The following is an 18,203-nucleotide window of genomic DNA, read 5'->3' as shown; positions in this document are numbered from 1 at the left end:
CTGGTAGGACTTCATTAATTTCCAGGAATGCATTTTAACCAGTAACATTATCAATTCACATTGTGTTTAACTTATTCATTTTGGACTAATTGTTTTAGAAACTTATTCTTCAATTTTTTTGGCTGTTGCATTTGTTTTTGTTCCTAGGACCATGGTGGTTCTAATCATTCTGAAAGGGGAACCTGGTGAGTTATTGTTGCATCTATTTTTCAACTGGAAATTTCTTCCATGATTTAAGCACTTGGGGAAATGGCCATTCTAATATTTGAAGAGTATAGTCGCGGCTGTATTATTTAATTATTATGAAAATTTCTTGTTGAGTTATTGTTGCATCTGTTTTTCCACTGAAAATTTCTTTTTGGTTTTTACTTTTATGAATTTATTAGTCACATTACAATCATTTTGATGTGCTAGATAAAGGAAGGACTGCAAAAGATGAGGCGTCCAAACGTGGGAAGGTCCGAGAAATACTGAAAAAGCTATCTTCCATGCTTTAAGCACTTGGGGAAATGGCCATTCTAATATTTGAAGAGTATATTCGCGGCTGTATTATTTAATTATTATATTTAAATGGTACTGCCACTCGGCTATACTCATTAAATATTATATTCAAACAGTACAGCCGTTCGGCTATAATTTTAAATAAATTCGAATATTTAAATAGTATAACCGCTCGGATATACTCGTTGAATAGAATATTATAAGTATAGCCGTTCGGCTAAACTCTATAAATAGAATATTTAAACGTAGTGCCACCGGCTATATGCTATAAATAGAATCGTTTAGCCGTACAGCCGGTCGGCTATACCATTTAAATAGAATACTTTCAAACAGTATAGCCATTCGGCTATACTGTATAAACAGAAAATTTCCGCAGTATGTTCGTTTTGTTCATCTCCTTTTGTCTGTTGGCCATATGTCCTTTACTCCTTTCTCTTCTCTTCATAAATTTAATTTTATTGTCTCGAAAAACAAATATGATAGTGTTTTGTATTATATTATGTGGTCATCAATAACTGATCTTATACAAAATTTCCACTTATGTTGTCTCGATTTTTTGTACTTTGAAGGCTTGCTTTCCGATGAGCAAGGTGTCTACATTGCAGTCTGTAGATGCTAAGAACATAAAAGAAGCGCAGAGACGGTTTCGATGCCACGGTACTCAATCAGTTTCTCTTTTCATTTTCGACCAATTGTTTTAGAAACTTATTCTTCAATTTTTTTTTGGCTGTTGCATTTGTTTTTGTTCCCAGGACCATGGAGGTTCTAATCATTCCAAAAGTAGAGCCAGCCAATAGTTGTACTGGGTGAAATGGAAACTGGGAAGTCCGCAAAGAAACCTGTGAGTTATTGTTGCATCTATTTTTCAACTGGAAATTTCTTCCATGCTTTAAGCACTTGGGGAAATGGCCATTCTAATATTTGAAGAGTATAGTCGCGGCTGTATTATTTAATTATTATGAAAATTTCTTGTTGAGTTATTGTTGCATCTGTTTTTCCACTGAAAATTTCTTTTTGTTTTTTACTTTTATGAATTTATTAGTCACATTACAATCATTTTGATGTGCTAGATAAAGGAAGGACTGCAAAAGATGAGGCGCCCAAGCGTGGGAAGGTCCGAGAAATCTTGAAAAGCTATCTTCCATGCTTTAAGCACTTGGAAATGGCCATTCTAATATTTGAAGAGTATATTCGCGGCTGTATTATTTAATTATTATATTTAATGGTATGCCACTTGCTATACTCATTAAATATTATATTCAAACGATACTGGCTATAATTTTAAATAAATTGAATATTTAAATAGTATAACCGCTAAGCTATACTCGCTTGAATAGAATATTATAAGTATAGCCGTTCGGCTAAACTCTATAAATAGAATATTTAAACGTAGTGCCACCGGCTATATGCTATAAATAGAATCGTTTAGCCGTACAGCGATCGGCTATACCATTTAAATAGAATATTTAAGCAGTATAGCCATTCGGCTATCTTTGTATAAACAGAAAATTTCCAAGTATGTTCGTTTTGTTCATCTCCTTTTGTCTGTTGGCCATATGTCCTTTACTCCTTTCTCTTCTCTTCATAAATTTAATTTTATTGTCTCAGAAAACAAATATGATAGTGTTTTGTATTATATTATGTGGTCATCAATAAGCGATCTTATACAAAATTTCCACTTATGTTGTCTCAGATTTTTGTACTGCTTTGAAGGCTTGCTTTCCGATGAGCAAGGTGTCTACATTGCAGTCTGTAGATGCTAAGAACATAAAAGAAGCGCAGAGACGGTTTCCGATGCCACGTACCAATCAGTTTCTCTTTTCATTTTCGACCAATTGTTTTAGAAACTTATTCTTCAATTTTTTTTTGGCTGTTGCATTTGTTTTTGTTCCCAGGACCATGGAGGTTCTAATCATTCTGCAAAAGTAGAGCCAGCCAATAGTTGTACAGTGAAATGGAGGGAAGTCCGCAAAGAAACCTGGTGAGTTATTGTTGCATCTATTTTCAACTGAAATTTCTTCCATGCTTTAAGCACTTGGGGAAATGGCCATTCTAATATTTGAAGAGTATAGTCAGCTGTATTATTTAATTATTATGAAAATTTCTTGTTGAGTTATTGTTGCATCTGTTTTTCCACTGAAAATTTCTTTTTGTTTTTTACTTTTATGAATTTATTAGTCACATTACAATCATTTTGATGTGCTAGATAAAGGAAGGACTGCAAAAGATGAGGCGTCCAAGCGTGGGAAGGTCCGAGAAATACTGAAAAAGCTATCTTCCATGCTTTAAGCACTTGGGGAAATGGCCATTCTAATATTTGAAGAGTATATTCATGGCTGTATTATTTAATTATTATATTTAAATGGTATGCTACTGGCTATACTCATTAAATATTATATTCAAAACAAGATGTTCGCTCGCTATAATTTTAAATAAATTGAATATTTAAATAGTATAACCGCTCGCTATACTGTTGAATAGAATATTATAAGTATAGCCGTTCGGCTAAACTCTATAAATAGAATATTTAAACGTAGTGCCACCGGCTATATGCTATAAATAGAATCGTTTAGCCGTAAGCCGGGCGGCTATACCATTTAAATAGAATACTTTCAAACAGTATAGCCATTCGGCTATCTTTGTATAAACAGAAAATTTCCGCAGTATGTTCGTTTTGTTCATCTCCTTTTGTCTGTGGCCATATGTCCTTTACTCCTTTCTCTTCTCTTCATAAATTTAATTTTATTGTCTCAGAAAAACAAATATGATAGTGTTTTGTATTATATTATGTGGTCATCAATAACTGATCTTATACAAAATTTCCACTTATGTTGTCTCGATTTTTTGTACTGCTTTGAAGGCTTGCTTTCCAGTGAGCAAGGTGTCTACATTGCATGTAGATGCTAAGAACATAAAAGAAGCGCAGAGACGGTTTATGCCACGTACCAATCATTTCTCTTTCATTTTCGACCAATTGTTTTAGAAACTTATTCTTCAATTTTTTTTTGGCTGTTGCATTTGTTTTTGTTCCCAGGACCATGGAGGTTCTAATCATTCTGCAAAAGTAGAGCCAGCCAATAGTTGTACAGGTGAAATGGAAACTGGGAAGTCCGCAAAGAAACCTGGTGAGTTATTGTTGCATCTATTTTTCAACTGGAAATTTCTTCCATGCTTTAAGCACTTGGGGAAATGGCCATTCTAATATTTGAAGAGTATAGTCGCGGCTGTATTATTTAATTATTATGAAAATTTCTTGTTGAGTTATTGTTGCATCTGTTTTTCCACTGAAAATTTCTTTTTGTTTTTTACTTTTATGAATTTATTAGTCACATTACAATCATTTTGATGTGCTAGATAAAGGAAGGACTGCAAAAGATGAGGCGTCCAAACGTGGGAAGGTCCGAGAAATACTGAAAAAGCTATCTTCCATGCTTTAAGCACTTGGGGAAATGGCCATTCTAATATTTGAAGAGTATATTCGCGGCTGTATTATTTAATTATTATATTTAAATGGTACTGCCACTCGGCTATACTCATTAAATATTATATTCAAACAGTACAGCCGTTCGGCTATAATTTTAAATAAATTCGAATATTTAAATAGTATAACCGCTCGGCTATACTCGTTGAATAGAATATTATAAGTATAGCCGTTCGGCTAAACTCTATAAATAGAATATTTAAACGTAGTGCCACCGGCTATATGCTATAAATAGAATCGTTTAGCCGTACAGCCGGTCGGCTATACCATTTAAATAGAATACTTTCAAACAGTATAGCCATTCGGCTATACTGTATAAACAGAAAATTTCCGCAGTATGTTCGTTTTGTTCATCTCCTTTTGTCTGTTGGCCATATGTCCTTTACTCCTTTCTCTTCTCTTCATAAATTTAATTTTATTGTCTCAGAAAAACAAATATGATAGTGTTTTGTATTATATTATGTGGTCATCAATAACTGATCTTATACAAAATTTCCACTTATGTTGTCTCAGATTTTTTGTACTGCTGAAGGCTTGCTTTCCAGTGAGCAAGGTGTCTACATTGCAGTCTGTAGATGCTAAGAACATAAAAGAAGCGCAGAGACGGTTTCCGATGCCACGGTACCAATCAGTTTCTCTTTTCATTTTCGACCAATTGTTTTAGAAACTTATTCTTCAATTTTTTTTTGGCTGTTGCATTTGTTTTTGTTCCCAGGACCATGGAGGTTCTAATCATTCTGCAAAAGTAGAGCCAGCCAATAGTTGTACAGGTGAAATGGAAACTGGGAAGTCCGCAAAGAAACCTGGTGAGTTATTGTTGCATCTATTTTCAACTGGAAATTTCTTCCATGCTTTGAGCACTTGGGGAAATGGCCATTCTAATATTTGAAGAGTATAGTCGCGTGTATTATTTAACTATTATATTTAAATTGTACGGCGGGCGGCTATACGCACTAAATTATAAATAGTACGGCCGGCTATACAAGATACTGTCCAGATACGCATTAAATATTATATTCATATAGCCGACGGCTATACGTTTTAAATATTATATCTAAATAGTATAGCCGAGCGCGATACTATTTAAACAAATTCGAATATTTAAATAGTATAGTCGCTCGGCTATACTGTTTTTAATATATTTGAATATACCTATTTTATTTTTATGTAGTGAATAATTAGTATTTAAATATTTAAATTAATTTTTGTTTACTTTTTTTAAAAATTTTGGTACAAATTAGTTTGTTTAGTTTAATATTTGTACTCAAATAATATATTAGTCTTATTTAATTACTTTAATTAGTAATTAGTTTTTAGTTCTTATTTATTTAGTGAATAATTAGTATAAATATTTTAATTAATTTCAGAAATTACTTAATAAATCGTATTAAATTATTTTAAATTCTTTTATGGAATTGAAAAACTATTTTTAATTCTCAAAAGTATTTTTTAATAGTTTCTATTATTTAAAAATCCTGGAAAATTCGTTTAAGTACCTAAAAATATTATAAAAACTATTTTAGTATTCCGAAAATTGATTTGAGCCTCCAAACCCGAAATCCAAGTCTCAAACCAAAAATCATAACTTCCAAACTTGTTCCAAAAACCTTTCTCAAGCCTCGAACATAAGCCTATTAAGGCACTTATTACTCTATTAAGCTTGGATACTCACATAACTCAATCTCGCGTTTTACGATTATGATGTTGATCTTAATGTACGACGTAACTGGACCTAATCCTAGTTTGTTGAGTACGCCTTGATGTAGATTTGAACAAGTGGTTTGTTGTCGGAAATTAAACAATTCTCTGTCGAGGCTGCAACAAAAGGAACAAAGAATAAACATTTCTCTGTACAATAGAATAAAAATGAATCATCTGTAGAATCTCCATTAGCTGAAGCGGTTTCCAGATGATCCTAGAAACTATATAGCCGTGATCATCTAACCATTACCTGTAATGGAACATGGCAGGTGCTTAGACAACCCTGCAGTAATCGACATACAGCAGTGAGCAAAACTGATGCTTATAGTTTCCAGGAACAGCCACTATATACAATACTTTCACATGCTTTGCTAAAGCACTACTAATTGTTTAAGCACAGAGACCTTGTGACATTATACGCATCACCGGGTGAAAGGTTTACACACACGCACGCAGACACAAAAGTTGCCATTCCGTATATGGTTTATGAAAAAAATACGAGTTCTATATCTTCCTTCGTTATTGGAGACATGGATACAGTCCCACAATTTTGGGCACCTAAAGCCTGAGCAATGCAGCATTTACAAACATGCAGTGGATACTCCGCAATCATTTGAATTCCCAACCGTCATGCAACATCTTGACATGTTCAACGAAGAATCTCCATTAGTTTCTTCTCTTTTTCTGTAAAGATGCTCGGGTGTCACATGAGGAAGCAGGGAGGAGATAAATGTCTTTCCCAGCAGTGGCACTTACATTGCACATGTAAGCTCACATGTTTCTTTGATTGCTGAACTAATGCTATAAGGGCCATTCTCTTCACCTGTTTTTCATGACAAAGATAGGCACTTTCAATCACTGATCAACTTTGTAATCATATGATGGAGAAAATAAGACATTGGTTCTAGGATCATTGAAAGTTCACCTCTAGCTTTTCAACTTTTGCTTTATGATCTTTGTGGGAACCGAATTAAATCATACCCTAGGTCAAATAATTCCTTCCATTTGGGGATTATTTGACCTAATTGGGAATTACTCAACCTAATTGGGAGTTACTCAATTTAATTGGGAGTTACCCAATTAAATTGAGAATTACCTAATTAAGTTGGGAATTGATTTGATTCCTTCCCAATTCCCAATTAAATGAGGAGTTACCTAATTAAATTAGGATTTGATCTGATACCTACCACGATTAGGGATTTGATTTACCATAATAAATCAAATCCCTAATTAATCAAATCAATTCCAAATAGGAGGAATAATTCCCTTCCATCTATGGAATTATTCCTCTGAAACCCTAATCTCGGAGACCATTATAAATACTCTACGCACAAAGGTCAAGGGCGTCTAAATTCCTAAAAACTCTGCAGAAATTATTTCTCACAAACCCTAGCCACCACTTTCTTTCTCTCTGACACAAGGCTCAGCCACTACACACCTTCCTTGAAATACCCTACCTAACTTAGGCATCGGAGGCTTTGGCCAACACCGGGTGTGGTCCTTTACCCCGATCTGTTTTGCAGGAGAAAGAGAAGTGGAGAAGACGAAGGAATCTTAGACGAATATTCTAGTGGGACGAAATTTGCTCCCACAATCTTCTCAAGCAGACTTCATCAGTCTTCTTTCAAAATATCCCGGACCATGGAAAGATATATACCACACAACTGTCTGTGTCTCTTAACAAAATCTTCGGGGTGTGTGTAACAAAATCTTAACAAATTATTCACTGTTCGATTGAAAATCATTACTTTTCTAAGTCCTGATTAATTATTAATTTGTTTGTTTCCATTAGCCAATTAGCCAACTGAAACAAAACTATTCCATTTCAATCCCATTGGTATAAAGTACTAGAAATTTTATTTAACAGTAGCATCAAATACCAATCACCCAGCTGCAATATATAATGTGCTAGTTTCGGGCTCACCTTAAGATTTTGTATGTAATGGATAGCGAATATTTTTCTTATTATTGTAAAACACGTGTAGTTCAGGTGATTAAGATATCATATTTATATATTTATTTAGGACAAAACAATGAATTTTTTTACTAAAATGGTTTTCCGTTCTGATTTATTTGTCAACCGGAAGGTCGTGTTCTGATTTGCCCTTATTGTGCCTTGATGTTTTTGTTTTTCCCTCTTCGCTTATTTGTGAAAATTGGGCTTGGCCATTGTCGAACAAAGGACTAGACAGTTGGACCGAACCGAGGCCTGTGGTGCAGTGGGGGCCCAATATGGACGCGGTGCGGAGTTAAACGCGTCCATGAGCAGACAACAGTTAGCATATGCGGAGTACTGCCCTGCCCTTGATTTTATTTCTTGACAGTTGGGCGTCTGAGTTATAGAAAAACCCATTGGAAATAGCAAACATACCATACAAATATTTATTTTAATTTAGAAAAGGAAAGCCAGAAAACAGTAGTAAGCTAGGGCACATGGAGCGAAAGTGAATGGAAACCATTGGCGCCCAACTCTTTTGCTCCTCTGAATTCCAGTGCAACTATTTTCTTCTCTCTCAATTTCAAGCAGTCCCTTATCTTTATAAATGGTTTACTCCGCGTTATGGGTTTGGATGAAAAATGTCCAGGTTTACCCAACATCACACTCATTCTTCTTCTGCTGCAAAATGGGTATTTCTCACATCTTGTGCATGTCTGCTCGGAGTTGCCCTCGTTGCAGATTTTCTTTGGGCTTCTTCTTCCTATTCTTCTTCTGCCTATTCCTTCATTTCTTCCAATTTGGCGCTTGACAAATCTGGGACCTTGGTTGTACCAAATGTCACCGCCAATGAAGCTGACCAGGTAATGCCCATTTTTTAGATTCCCATTTGTGCTGGTGTTTTTCTATGATTTTTTTTTTTTTTTTGTTGGGGATATAAGCATATTGTTTCCTATGGAATCTCTGGGTTAGCAGGAAATTTTTAAGATAAAATGGATAACTTATTGTTTACTCTTATACTTTATGTTATTTTGGACTTCGGAATGTTAGAAGACATATCAGAATATCGTTTTTCAATCCAGTTAAGGGAAATGTTGTTTTCTCAGCCCAAAGTAATTGAAATATTGAGAATTCAATTGCATTTCTTGTTTGGCATTTTGGTAGTTGCTGGTTGGTTATGAATTATGATTTACGAACTTTCTTCTTATATGTAGAAAGGAAGTTTCAAAGACAAAAAGGAACATGCTTCGGTGAGATTATTATCTGGAACTTTTGCTGATATAGCTGCACCTGAGTTAACATGGGAGAAAATGAGGCCCGCACCGGTGCCTCGTCTCGATGGCTCTTCAATACAGATTAAGAATATATTTTACGTGTTTGCAGGATATGGCACAATTGACCATGTGAGGATCTTTGTCTATCTTTTTTGCTTGTCTGATATTCATGTATAATTTGAGTTTGGAGCACTTTGGAGCAGGGTGTTATTAACACCTTCATCTATTTTGCTTGAAGTTTTGTATTTTACTTATTGCCCTCTTCTTTTAGATTAATAACTGGTGGTCATAAGATGTTGGAATGCTTTATGAAGTTAAACCAATTCAATAGTTTGAATGTGATCTTGCTTTCACTATTTCACTTATGCATTTGTGTTATAGGTGCACTCTCATGTTGATTTATATAATTTCACTGACAATACATGGGGGGGAAGATTGGATATCCCAAAAGAGATGGCGCATTCGCATTTAGGAGTGGCCACTGATGGAAGATACATATATGTGGTATCAGGACAATATGGTCCCCAATGCAGAGGGCCTACAGCTCGTATATTTGTGCTGGACACAGAGACAAAGAAATGGAGCAGTATGCTTCCATTACCTTCCCCCAGGTATCTAATTTGGTTAGGTTTTCTGTTATTCGTGTTGCACGTTACACTGTACAAATACATTATACCTCTTGCTTCATCTTTCTTTACTCAATCTACTCTTAACATGCTAGTCCTTAACTTGGTTTACTGAGTCAGATGATATCTTCTCTTATCTGCATGGTTACCTTCTATCAAATAACTTTGCAGACCATGTAAACTCCAGAAATTGCTATTTTCTTATTGACGTTATTCCTTGTGCTCTACTGTTGGTAGCTGTAAAAGTTGGGAAAGAAACAAATCTTTTCTTTGACATGCTTAAAAGAGTTAAGAGTAGAGTCAAGAATGCTCTTCGTTTGACTCTCAAACTGTTGATCTAATGAAGTTCCATTAGAGTTATATTAGTGGCTGAAATTTATGTGAAGTAATCCATATATTTGACACCTATATTAGATGATAGGATTTAACATGATAATTTGCAGGTATGCTCCAGCAACTCAATTTTGGAGAGGCAGACTCCATGTGATGGGTGGCAGCAAAGAAAACCGCCATACGCCTAGTGTGGATCACTGGAGTATTGCTGTGAAGGATGGCAAAGCATTGGAGAAAGAGTGGCGGAAAGAAGCACCCATTCCCCATGGGGGACCACATAGGTTTGTTTGTCTTACCATCAATTTCATTCACTTGAAAAATTTCCTCTCAGCAACTTGAAATCCTGTGGGTTTGTTTTAATGTTTTCTCACCGTGAGGGTCAATCTTCTAACAGGGCTTGTGTTGTGATGAATGATCGCCTCTTTCTTATTGGTGGTCAAGAGGGTGATTTTATGCCCAAGCCTGGGTCACCAATTTTCAAATGTTCACGTAGGCATGAGGTATTATTGTGTTTTCATTAGAACACAATCTCCGATTGTACTTGATCTATTAGTCACCATAGCCACAGTTACTTTGGCATGATGAACAGAAGAAGTGGCAATATTCACATGGTCTCTTATAGCCTCAGTTGTTCTGTTTTCAGGTGGTTTATGGGGATGCTTATATGCTGGATGGTGAAATGAAATGGAAAGTGTTGCCTCCCATGCCAAAACCCAACTCTCACATAGAGTGTTCTTGGGTAATTGTCAACAATTCAATTATCATTGCTGGAGGTACAACAGAAAAGAACCCAGTGACCAAAAGGATGATCCTTGTTGGGGAGGTTTTCCGGTTCCAAGTGGACTCCATGGTATTAGTCTTCGCTTACCCCTATCAGTAGAATACTTTAAAAATCAGAAAGGAACATGCATTATGTTGTCTTAATTTACAACTTATCTTTAAAGCTTGCATTGTGCTATTACAGTGTGTTTATCTTACTTGTGAACAACTTATTTGCTACACAGACTTGGTCGGTGATCGGAAGGCTTCCCTACCGAGTGAAAACGACATTAACCGGTTTCTGGAACGGTTACTTGTATTTTACATCTGGGCAGCGGGACAGAGGACCAGATAATCCACAGCCAAGACAGGTCGTTGGAGATATGTTTAGAACCAAGCTGAATTTGTAGTCAAATTTTGTCTCGTCAACTAGTTGTATAATTATTTTAGATTCTCATTCACCTTCTTAGTATTTAAATTGGGTCGATTTTGTTGATTTTTTTCTTCTTTTCTTCGCTTTACCTAGATAGTTGAAACTTGAAGAGATATTTTACTTATAAACTTGTGTACACAATATATGAAAGCTGCGAGAAAATCAAATTTGCGGTTCAATTTTCATTCTGATTGCACGTTGATAAAGGAGCAACTGTCCGTGACTAATACATGTTTTTTTTTTTTAATGTTGGAACTTGGAAGCTCGTCCAAGTTCGAATGTTCTTAATCATTTTAATTAGACGAGAAGATTTTGAGATCTTTAATGCATATTACTTAAGATAAGTGGATTGGTAAGAAGGGAGAAATAAATACGACACTGACGTGAAATCATATTCTTTCTCCGGCTTATAGTTTGAGGTTGTAGGTCAGTCAGTCCACAAGAAAGTATCGTTTGTTTCCCTCCAATCGAACTCACGGTGTCAATTCCCTTTCAGCCCCTTGGCGCTCTCAGACTCTTATCTCTCGCACATAATAATCACTCAGAAAAAATCTGAAATTCCCACCTCACCTCCCATTTCCCGACAACTGTCAAAACCTAGCTTTGTACACTCACAGCGGACTTCCCCTCACTCTCTTTGTGAATTATTCTTCAACCTCAAATAGCAAATCTCAAATCGCAACCCTAAAATCCACCACTCTGCCATGGAGGTCAGTCCTCTGCATAATCGATGCATTTGGTCGTCGCCAGTTCGTTCTTCGTCCTCGCACCGCCCTCTCCTTGTTTCACTTTCAGCTCGGAACAGCAAGAGCCCCGGGCTTGTACCTTCGTTTAGATCGACTCGCGGAAGAAATTTGTGCTCGGCTTCGAGCTCCGAGACCTTGATTGGGTCGCGTAAAGAGGACGGCAAGCACAGTCAGGTTGTCAGCAAGAAAGAAGCGGAGGAAGACTTGAAATCTTGGATGCACAAGAATGGGCTACCTCCTTGCAAAGTCGTGCTCAAAGAAAAGCCTTCGCATAATGAGAAACACAGGCCCATTCATTACGTAGCTGCCAGTGAAGATCTTCAGGTGAACGAAGTCTGGATTTGCAGTTCTTTAATTCATTGGTTTTAGCTTCTTTTGTTCTTTGAGTCTCTTGATGGAACTTGATTGTTTTTTCTTTGTTTTTCCCAAGGTTGGCGATGTTGCATTTTCCGTGCCGGATTCCTTGGTCGTAACGCTTAAGAGAGTGTTAGGAAACGAAACAATTGGTAATTACATTGTTTTTATTGTTACTCTTTGTTGACTTTCTCATTATGTTTGGTCAAACCAATACGAACTCGTTCAGCTGCTTAAGATGAATGTTCATAATACATGGCACATGGGCATGCATTTATGTGTATTTTCTTCTATGCCTCTGTGTGAGAAAGTCGCTTACTTGGCATGTCATACCGTGATTAATTTCAATGAACATCTAGGATCAATTTTTATTTTTTGCTTAATTCTCTATGCAGCGGAATTATTAACTACAAACAAATTATCGGAATTGGCATGCTTGGCATTGTATCTGATGTATGAGAAGAAACAAGGAAAGAATTCTTTTTGGTATCCATATATAAGAGAGCTTGATCGTCAGCGAGGGAGGGGTCAGTTAGCAGTGGAATCTCCCCTTTTGTGGTCAGAAGCTGAACTGGCTTATCTTACAGGCAGCCCCACAAAGGTAATCTTATGCTTGTTTTCCTTTAACCGTTGTAAAATCATTCCTGCAACGATTGCTGTTCATTCTGTCAAGTAAGTTGATGGAATACATAGTAATTCAAAACGTTTTAACCATATATTATTGCGGTGATGAATCAGGCTGAAGTTCATGAAAGGGCTGAAGGAATTAAAAGGGAATATAATGAACTTGACACTGTCTGGTTTATGGCTGGGTCCCTATTTCAGGTCATACTCGAGTTTATTTGACCGGCATTAGAACTGTAGCCAATAATATGACTTAATGTGTTGTCTTTATTTGAATTTTGCAGCAATATCCATATGATAGTCCTACCGAGGCCTTCCCATTTGAGATATTCAAACAAGCTTTTGTTGCAGTTCAGTCATGCGTAGTACATTTACAGGTAAATTTTTTCATTCCATTTGGTAGTATGTTTTCTTCTTACAATTAACTTGTGCAAGATAAGAAAATATTATAAGTATTTTTGTAAGTGCTCCCTGTCTTCCCTTTTCTCTTTGCGCCATGTCTTTCTAAGTCAAAGCATCTGGATTCATTACATTTTTCTTCCCTTTTGAATGCAGAAAGTTAGCTTGGCTCAGAGATTTGCTTTGGTTCCTCTTGGGCCCCCATTGTTAGCTTACAGAAGCAACTGCAAGGCAATGTTGACAGCTACTGATGGTGCTGTTCAACTAGTGGTTGATCGCCCATATAAGGCAGGGGAATCTATTTGTGTTTGGTATGTTATTAAAATTTCTCAAAAGTATATAACTACCACAACTACGAGATGATTTTTTGAACTTTTTTTTTATCACGTTACTGCAATGTAGTATCTTTAATCATAATTTGGTAAAATATTGCAGGTGTGGACCACAGCCTAATTCAAAACTGCTTATAAACTATGGTTTTGTTGATGAAGATAATTCTTATGACCGTTTGGTGGTTGAGGTAGAATCTGGAAATTTTCTATTACAAGCTTGATGTTTCTGTTCATGTCAAATAAAGTGTTCTATTCTGTGTTAAGTATGCGAAATGTCCTATGTGTTCCAGGCATCTTTGAATACAGAGGATCCTCAATATCAAGATAAAAGAATGGTTGCTCAAAGAAATGGAAAATTATCAGTGCAAGCTTTTCAGGTGTGTACATGAAACTATTTTACTAAAAAAAAATTATTACATGATTGTCCTGCATTAGTTACTTAATCTGCCCCATGCTTCAGGTAAATGTGGGAAAGGAAAAGGAAACGGTCTTTGATATGCTTCCTTATCTGCGACTGGGCTATGTTTCAGATCCTTCAGAGATGCAGTCTGTAATCTCTTCTCAAGGCCCAATTTGTCCGGTAAGTTCACTTTTAGGCTAACAGCAAATGATTTTCATAAAAAAGAATTTAATGGCACTACTCCAAAAGAGAATGAAACTGTAGAATGTTTGAGAACCTTGATAAGGTTTAACAAACATGCCAAAGGCCATCATCTTCAATTCAGTATTATATCATGTAATTACAGAGGTTATGTATCTGGTATTTGGTGATTGACATATAGTCTATAGACCACGTGGAATTCAAAATGATTCAACTAACCATGTGGAATTTACTTGATTAACTGGTGAATGTCTCTTGTCTTTATTGACATTAAAATTTTAGTATAACATATACTTTATGTTATAAACTTATAGGTGAGTCCTTGTATGGAACGAGCAGTGTTGGACCAACTTGCTGATTATTTTAGAACACGGCTGGCTGGCTATCCAACTACATTGAGTGAAGATGAGTCTTTGGTAATCTTGGCCCTTAGAAATTAGTTGGGATCCAACATATGGCTAACTGAATTTCAATTAATATTCTCTCTTCTGTAGTTGGCAGATGCAAATTTGAATCCAAAGAAGCGAGTTGCTACACAGCTTATTAGGTTAGAAAAGAAAATGCTCCATGCATGTCTGAAGGTGGCAGTTGATCTGATAAACCAGTTACCAGATCACACTGTATCTCCATGCCCAGCCCCTTATGCCCCTTCGTTGAAATAAAAAGGTATCCTCTCGTAAGTTCCTTTCATGTGCGTGTTGCTTATTTGTTATTTGCATTCATACTTGATTGGGATGAACTGCTTGCAGAACTTCTCTGCAATAGTTGGGGTTTCTTAGTTCAAATTGGAGAACATAATGCGGGTAAGTTGATTGAAATTTCATGAATCTGTTAGGATATGGCAAAGCAAGAGAAGAGGGTGTTGGAATGAATGTTACAAAATTACGGGAAATCTAATAAATTCAAGTATTGGATTTAGTGGTTATAATACAATATGGAATGAAGTCAGAAGAGAATTTTGTGAACCTACGAAACTACATCTTTTGTTTGAACTGTGCTCTTGTTTTTCTTTTGCTTGCATGAACTGTAAATTTGGGTTTATACTGGACACATGTTGCCAAAATGTGTCCTTCCAATAAAACGTGTTGCTGAAAGCAAATACTCTATGTGATTTCATGATAGTTAGCTTGAAACATCGAAACTAAATATTTTGCTTTGATTTTTTTCATGGACACTAACCTGGTTCATAGTTTAAAAATTTGTTTAGGGAAGCTCATAGTTGATCATTCAGAATGGAAAAGGTTTTGTAGTTGATCAGATGCAGACCACTTCAGTTTTACAGATCAATATGTACCAAATCCATATGATTTTCTGAAAAAATATTTATTTTTGCAGGTAGATCCAAGAAAGAAGTGGGCTATGCATAAGGCAAGCAAGGAATCTAGCAGGCATCAAAGAGGAGATAATGGGGCATTTGTACTCAGAGTAAACTGTGAATTTCTTTCCACTTGTTTGTCAGCATACGATATGAATCCCCCAACACTATACAACATATATTCCCCCCGATTCATGTTTTGCTTTCTTCAGATGATGTGGCTATATTTCATGGGACAGAGAACTGCTTTCAAGGGGAAAAGAACCGAAAAAAAAAAAAGGAACAGAGAAAAGAAAGAATTGGTATGAAGGATGATGCCTCTGATAATTTTGGTAGCTGATGTAATCTGGGTCATTCTCTGTAAATGACGTAAAGATTGACCGACCAGTCTTTATCCAATTGTGTTCCCCATGTACATTACTGGCTTCATAATCTCTCGTAAAAATTATTGTATCTTGATCAATTGTTTAGAGGTTATTTCATCTTACCTTGCTATATTACAATGTTGATTACGTTTCACACTACTCCAATCCTACCTCACCACAATGTTTTCATTCCAGCGTTAGTAAACAAATGAGCATTCCCATTTTTGTTTAGTAAACACGCCCTAATATTGGGCCTGTTCCGGGCCATGCAGACTGCCAAGTCACCTTCATTTTCCTCGATTAAAACCAAAAGGAGCGCGTATTGCATTTTAGTGTGCTGAACAGTATTCTCTGCTCTGCTCATCAAGATCCGAACCGACCTGCACTACAACGACGCTCTTTGCTCATCTCAATGACTAAATCCTCTCCGCTACCTACTCCTAGCGTTTCTCGGAGCTCATCACCGGCGTCGAGAAAGAAATCAACAGTTGCGTGGAGTCGCCGATCGATGATCTACGAATCTCAATCACCGAGACGAGCTCGTCTCGCTTTGCGAAACTCGTTAGGGTTTCCAATTGTTGGTACCGTATCGGCCAGAAGATGATCGACAGATCTGACGCAGTTTCGAAGATGGCGTTCTAGTCGAATGGGCCAGAAGTTTTAGGAGTTAGATTGCAAGAGGATAACTAGGAATTCGATTCTCTCCGTCTTCAGGAAGATGCGGAACTCGTTGATGGCGAGGTGATTTGGTTATTGCAGTGGAGAAAATCTGTGGGCCGTGGCCTCGAGTTCGTCTGAGGCATCCAAGTTGTTTGGTGGTTTCAGTGGGACGGTTGCGGATAGCAATGGGGAGAGGTTCGCGCGGGAGCTTCATTTGTGGTTTTGCAATTGGTGCAGTTGTCGATCTTCATAATGCAGGTATTCTTCATCTTATTTTGTTGATTTGGGAAAACATATCAGTTTTCATCTCTGTCCGTTGGAAACATAATGAAATTATGGAAAAATTAGGGTTGAGTAGTCAATTTCCGTTCATTGGTTATGTCAAATTACTGTCGGGCGATACATTACTGAATATACTGTTGTTCGTTGGTTATGTTAAATCACATAAGCTTTGGCTTTGCTTTTTTGTTTTAAAACACATAACATAACCTCTTTGAAAATGTATCTGTGCTTCATTGTCAAAAAAGGAATGTTGATATTCAGAGTTAGGTTTTCTGGTGCATTATTGTTGATTTGGGAAAACATATCAGTTTTCATCTCTGTCCGCTGAAAACATAATGAAATTATGGAAAAATTAAGGGTGAATTAGGGGTGAGGCCTGCTAGTAGTCAATTTCCGTTCATTGGTTATGTCAAATTACCGTCGGGAGCGTTACATTACTGAATCTACTACTGTTGTTGGTTGGTTATGTCAAATCACATAAGCTTTAGCTGTACTTTTTTGTTTTAAAAAGCATAACATAACCTCTTTGAAAATGTATCCGGAGTTATGTCAAAAAAAGGAATGTTGATATTCTGAGTTAGGTTTTCTGGTGCATTATTGTTGTCTTTCCTCAAGTAAATCTCCAGTTTGCAACTTTGTTTCACAACTTTGTCTCCTCAGCCGTAATGCATTCATTCCTCGTTCCCTTTGCCTGCCTGTCTGCTTTTGCAATGCATCTTGTTTTTTGGTGTAATCTGTTAGTGAAGAATGAGTGTTATACTTTTTCTTTTTCATGGTGAAGGGAGGACGATGAAGAAGAAGGTGAGAGACTGAAGACTCCAAAATTCATATGATGATGATAAGAAGGAGAGGATGAACACAAGGAAAAAAAAAGAAAGCAAAAGAGGAAATTTTGGAGATGGCAGAACGACGGAATAGAGGAAATATTGAGAATGTAGGCCCAAAATATTGCGCCCTGGTCCTACCCACGGCTCAATAATTTGGACATTGGCCCAGAAATCGGCCCAATAGCGGGAAAATAGGCATAAAGTCAGCCCAATAACATAATACGTCGGCCCAATAACAGGAAAATGGGCATAAATTCAGCCCAATAACATACATACGTCAGCCCAATTAAATAAATGTCGACCCTATAAAGTGAAACAGGCCCAAAGGCGGCCCAATAATATGAAAAAGGCCCCCAGACAGCCCAATAACATCATAGCAGGCCCAAAGTAGGCCCAATAACGTGAAAATAGGCCCAAAATCGCCCCAATAACATGGAAATATTCCCAATAATGTGAAAACAGGCCCAAAAGTGGCCGAATAAGCTGAAAACAGACTCAAAAGCAGCCCAAAAACGTGAAACAGGCCCAAAATAGGCCCAATAACTTGAAAACCGGCCCAAATTGTCCCCAGTATTGTGAAAATAGGCCCAAAGTCGGCCCAATAACCTGAAAACAGGGCCAGAGATGACCCAATTATGTGAAAACAGGCCAAAA

At 36.7% G+C, this 18,203-nt stretch overlaps 2 protein-coding genes across 12 annotated transcripts; both read left to right on the top strand.

Annotated features, from left to right (window-relative positions):
- Positions 1 to 8,055: 8,055 nt before the first annotated feature.
- Positions 8,056 to 11,229, top strand: LOC103330371 (kelch repeat-containing protein At3g27220-like). The gene is made up of 7 exons (XM_008232941.3): positions 8,056 to 8,482; positions 8,834 to 9,022; positions 9,275 to 9,504; positions 9,963 to 10,133; positions 10,247 to 10,352; positions 10,496 to 10,702; positions 10,857 to 11,229. The coding sequence occupies exons 1-7, from the start codon at positions 8,261 to 8,263 to the stop codon at positions 11,019 to 11,021; spliced, it is 1,290 nt and encodes a 429-aa protein (XP_008231163.2). The 5' UTR covers positions 8,056 to 8,260; the 3' UTR covers positions 11,022 to 11,229.
- Positions 11,230 to 11,403: 174 nt separating this feature from the next.
- On the top strand, positions 11,404 to 15,910 carry LOC103330369 (Rubisco methyltransferase family protein). 11 transcript variants are annotated; one of them, XR_016125958.1, is made up of 15 exons: positions 11,404 to 12,114; positions 12,221 to 12,296; positions 12,540 to 12,745; positions 12,883 to 12,969; positions 13,053 to 13,145; positions 13,324 to 13,478; positions 13,603 to 13,687; positions 13,790 to 13,876; positions 13,960 to 14,079; positions 14,415 to 14,516; positions 14,595 to 14,766; positions 14,850 to 14,903; positions 15,308 to 15,341; positions 15,436 to 15,525; positions 15,628 to 15,910. XR_016125958.1 is itself a non-coding variant. In XM_089049859.1 (13 exons), the coding sequence occupies exons 1-11, from the start codon at positions 11,749 to 11,751 to the stop codon at positions 14,760 to 14,762; spliced, it is 1,545 nt and encodes a 514-aa protein (XP_088905985.1). In that variant the 5' UTR covers positions 11,404 to 11,748; the 3' UTR covers positions 14,763 to 14,766; positions 15,308 to 15,341; positions 15,436 to 15,910. The 11 variants fall into 11 exon arrangements, 2 of the variants coding, with proteins under 2 accessions (XP_088905985.1, XP_008231158.1); XR_016125956.1 differs by having other exon boundaries at positions 15,436 to 15,532; XR_016125959.1 differs by lacking the exon at positions 14,850 to 14,903.
- Positions 15,911 to 18,203: the final 2,293 nt, after the last annotated feature.

This window comes from Prunus mume, linkage group LG4, assembly GCF_029339155.1.
Source record: "Prunus mume cultivar Tortuosa linkage group LG4, ASM2933915v1, whole genome shotgun sequence".
Lineage (NCBI taxonomy): Eukaryota > Viridiplantae > Streptophyta > Magnoliopsida > Rosales > Rosaceae > Prunus > Prunus mume.
This window is presented reverse-complemented; position numbering and strand designations above follow the sequence as displayed.

Bases quoted from the DNA above. Each gene is read 5' to 3' on its own strand.
- LOC103330371 (XM_008232941.3), top strand. From the start codon at position 8,261: ATGTCCAGGTTTACCCAACATCACACTCATTCTTCTTCTGCTGCAAAA. The intron at 8,483-8,833 runs GTAATGCCCATT...TCTTATATGTAG, and splicing joins CCGCCAATGAAGCTGACCAG to AAAGGAAGTTTCAAAGACAA. The intron at 10,353-10,495 runs GTATTATTGTGT...TTCTGTTTTCAG, and splicing joins AATGTTCACGTAGGCATGAG to GTGGTTTATGGGGATGCTTA.
- LOC103330369 (XM_008232936.2), top strand. From the start codon at position 11,749: ATGGAGGTCAGTCCTCTGCATAATCGATGCATTTGGTCGTCGCCAGTT. The intron at 13,146-13,323 runs GTAAATTTTTTC...TTTTGAATGCAG, and splicing joins CATGCGTAGTACATTTACAG to AAAGTTAGCTTGGCTCAGAG. The intron at 13,877-13,959 runs GTGTGTACATGA...CCCATGCTTCAG, and splicing joins TATCAGTGCAAGCTTTTCAG to GTAAATGTGGGAAAGGAAAA.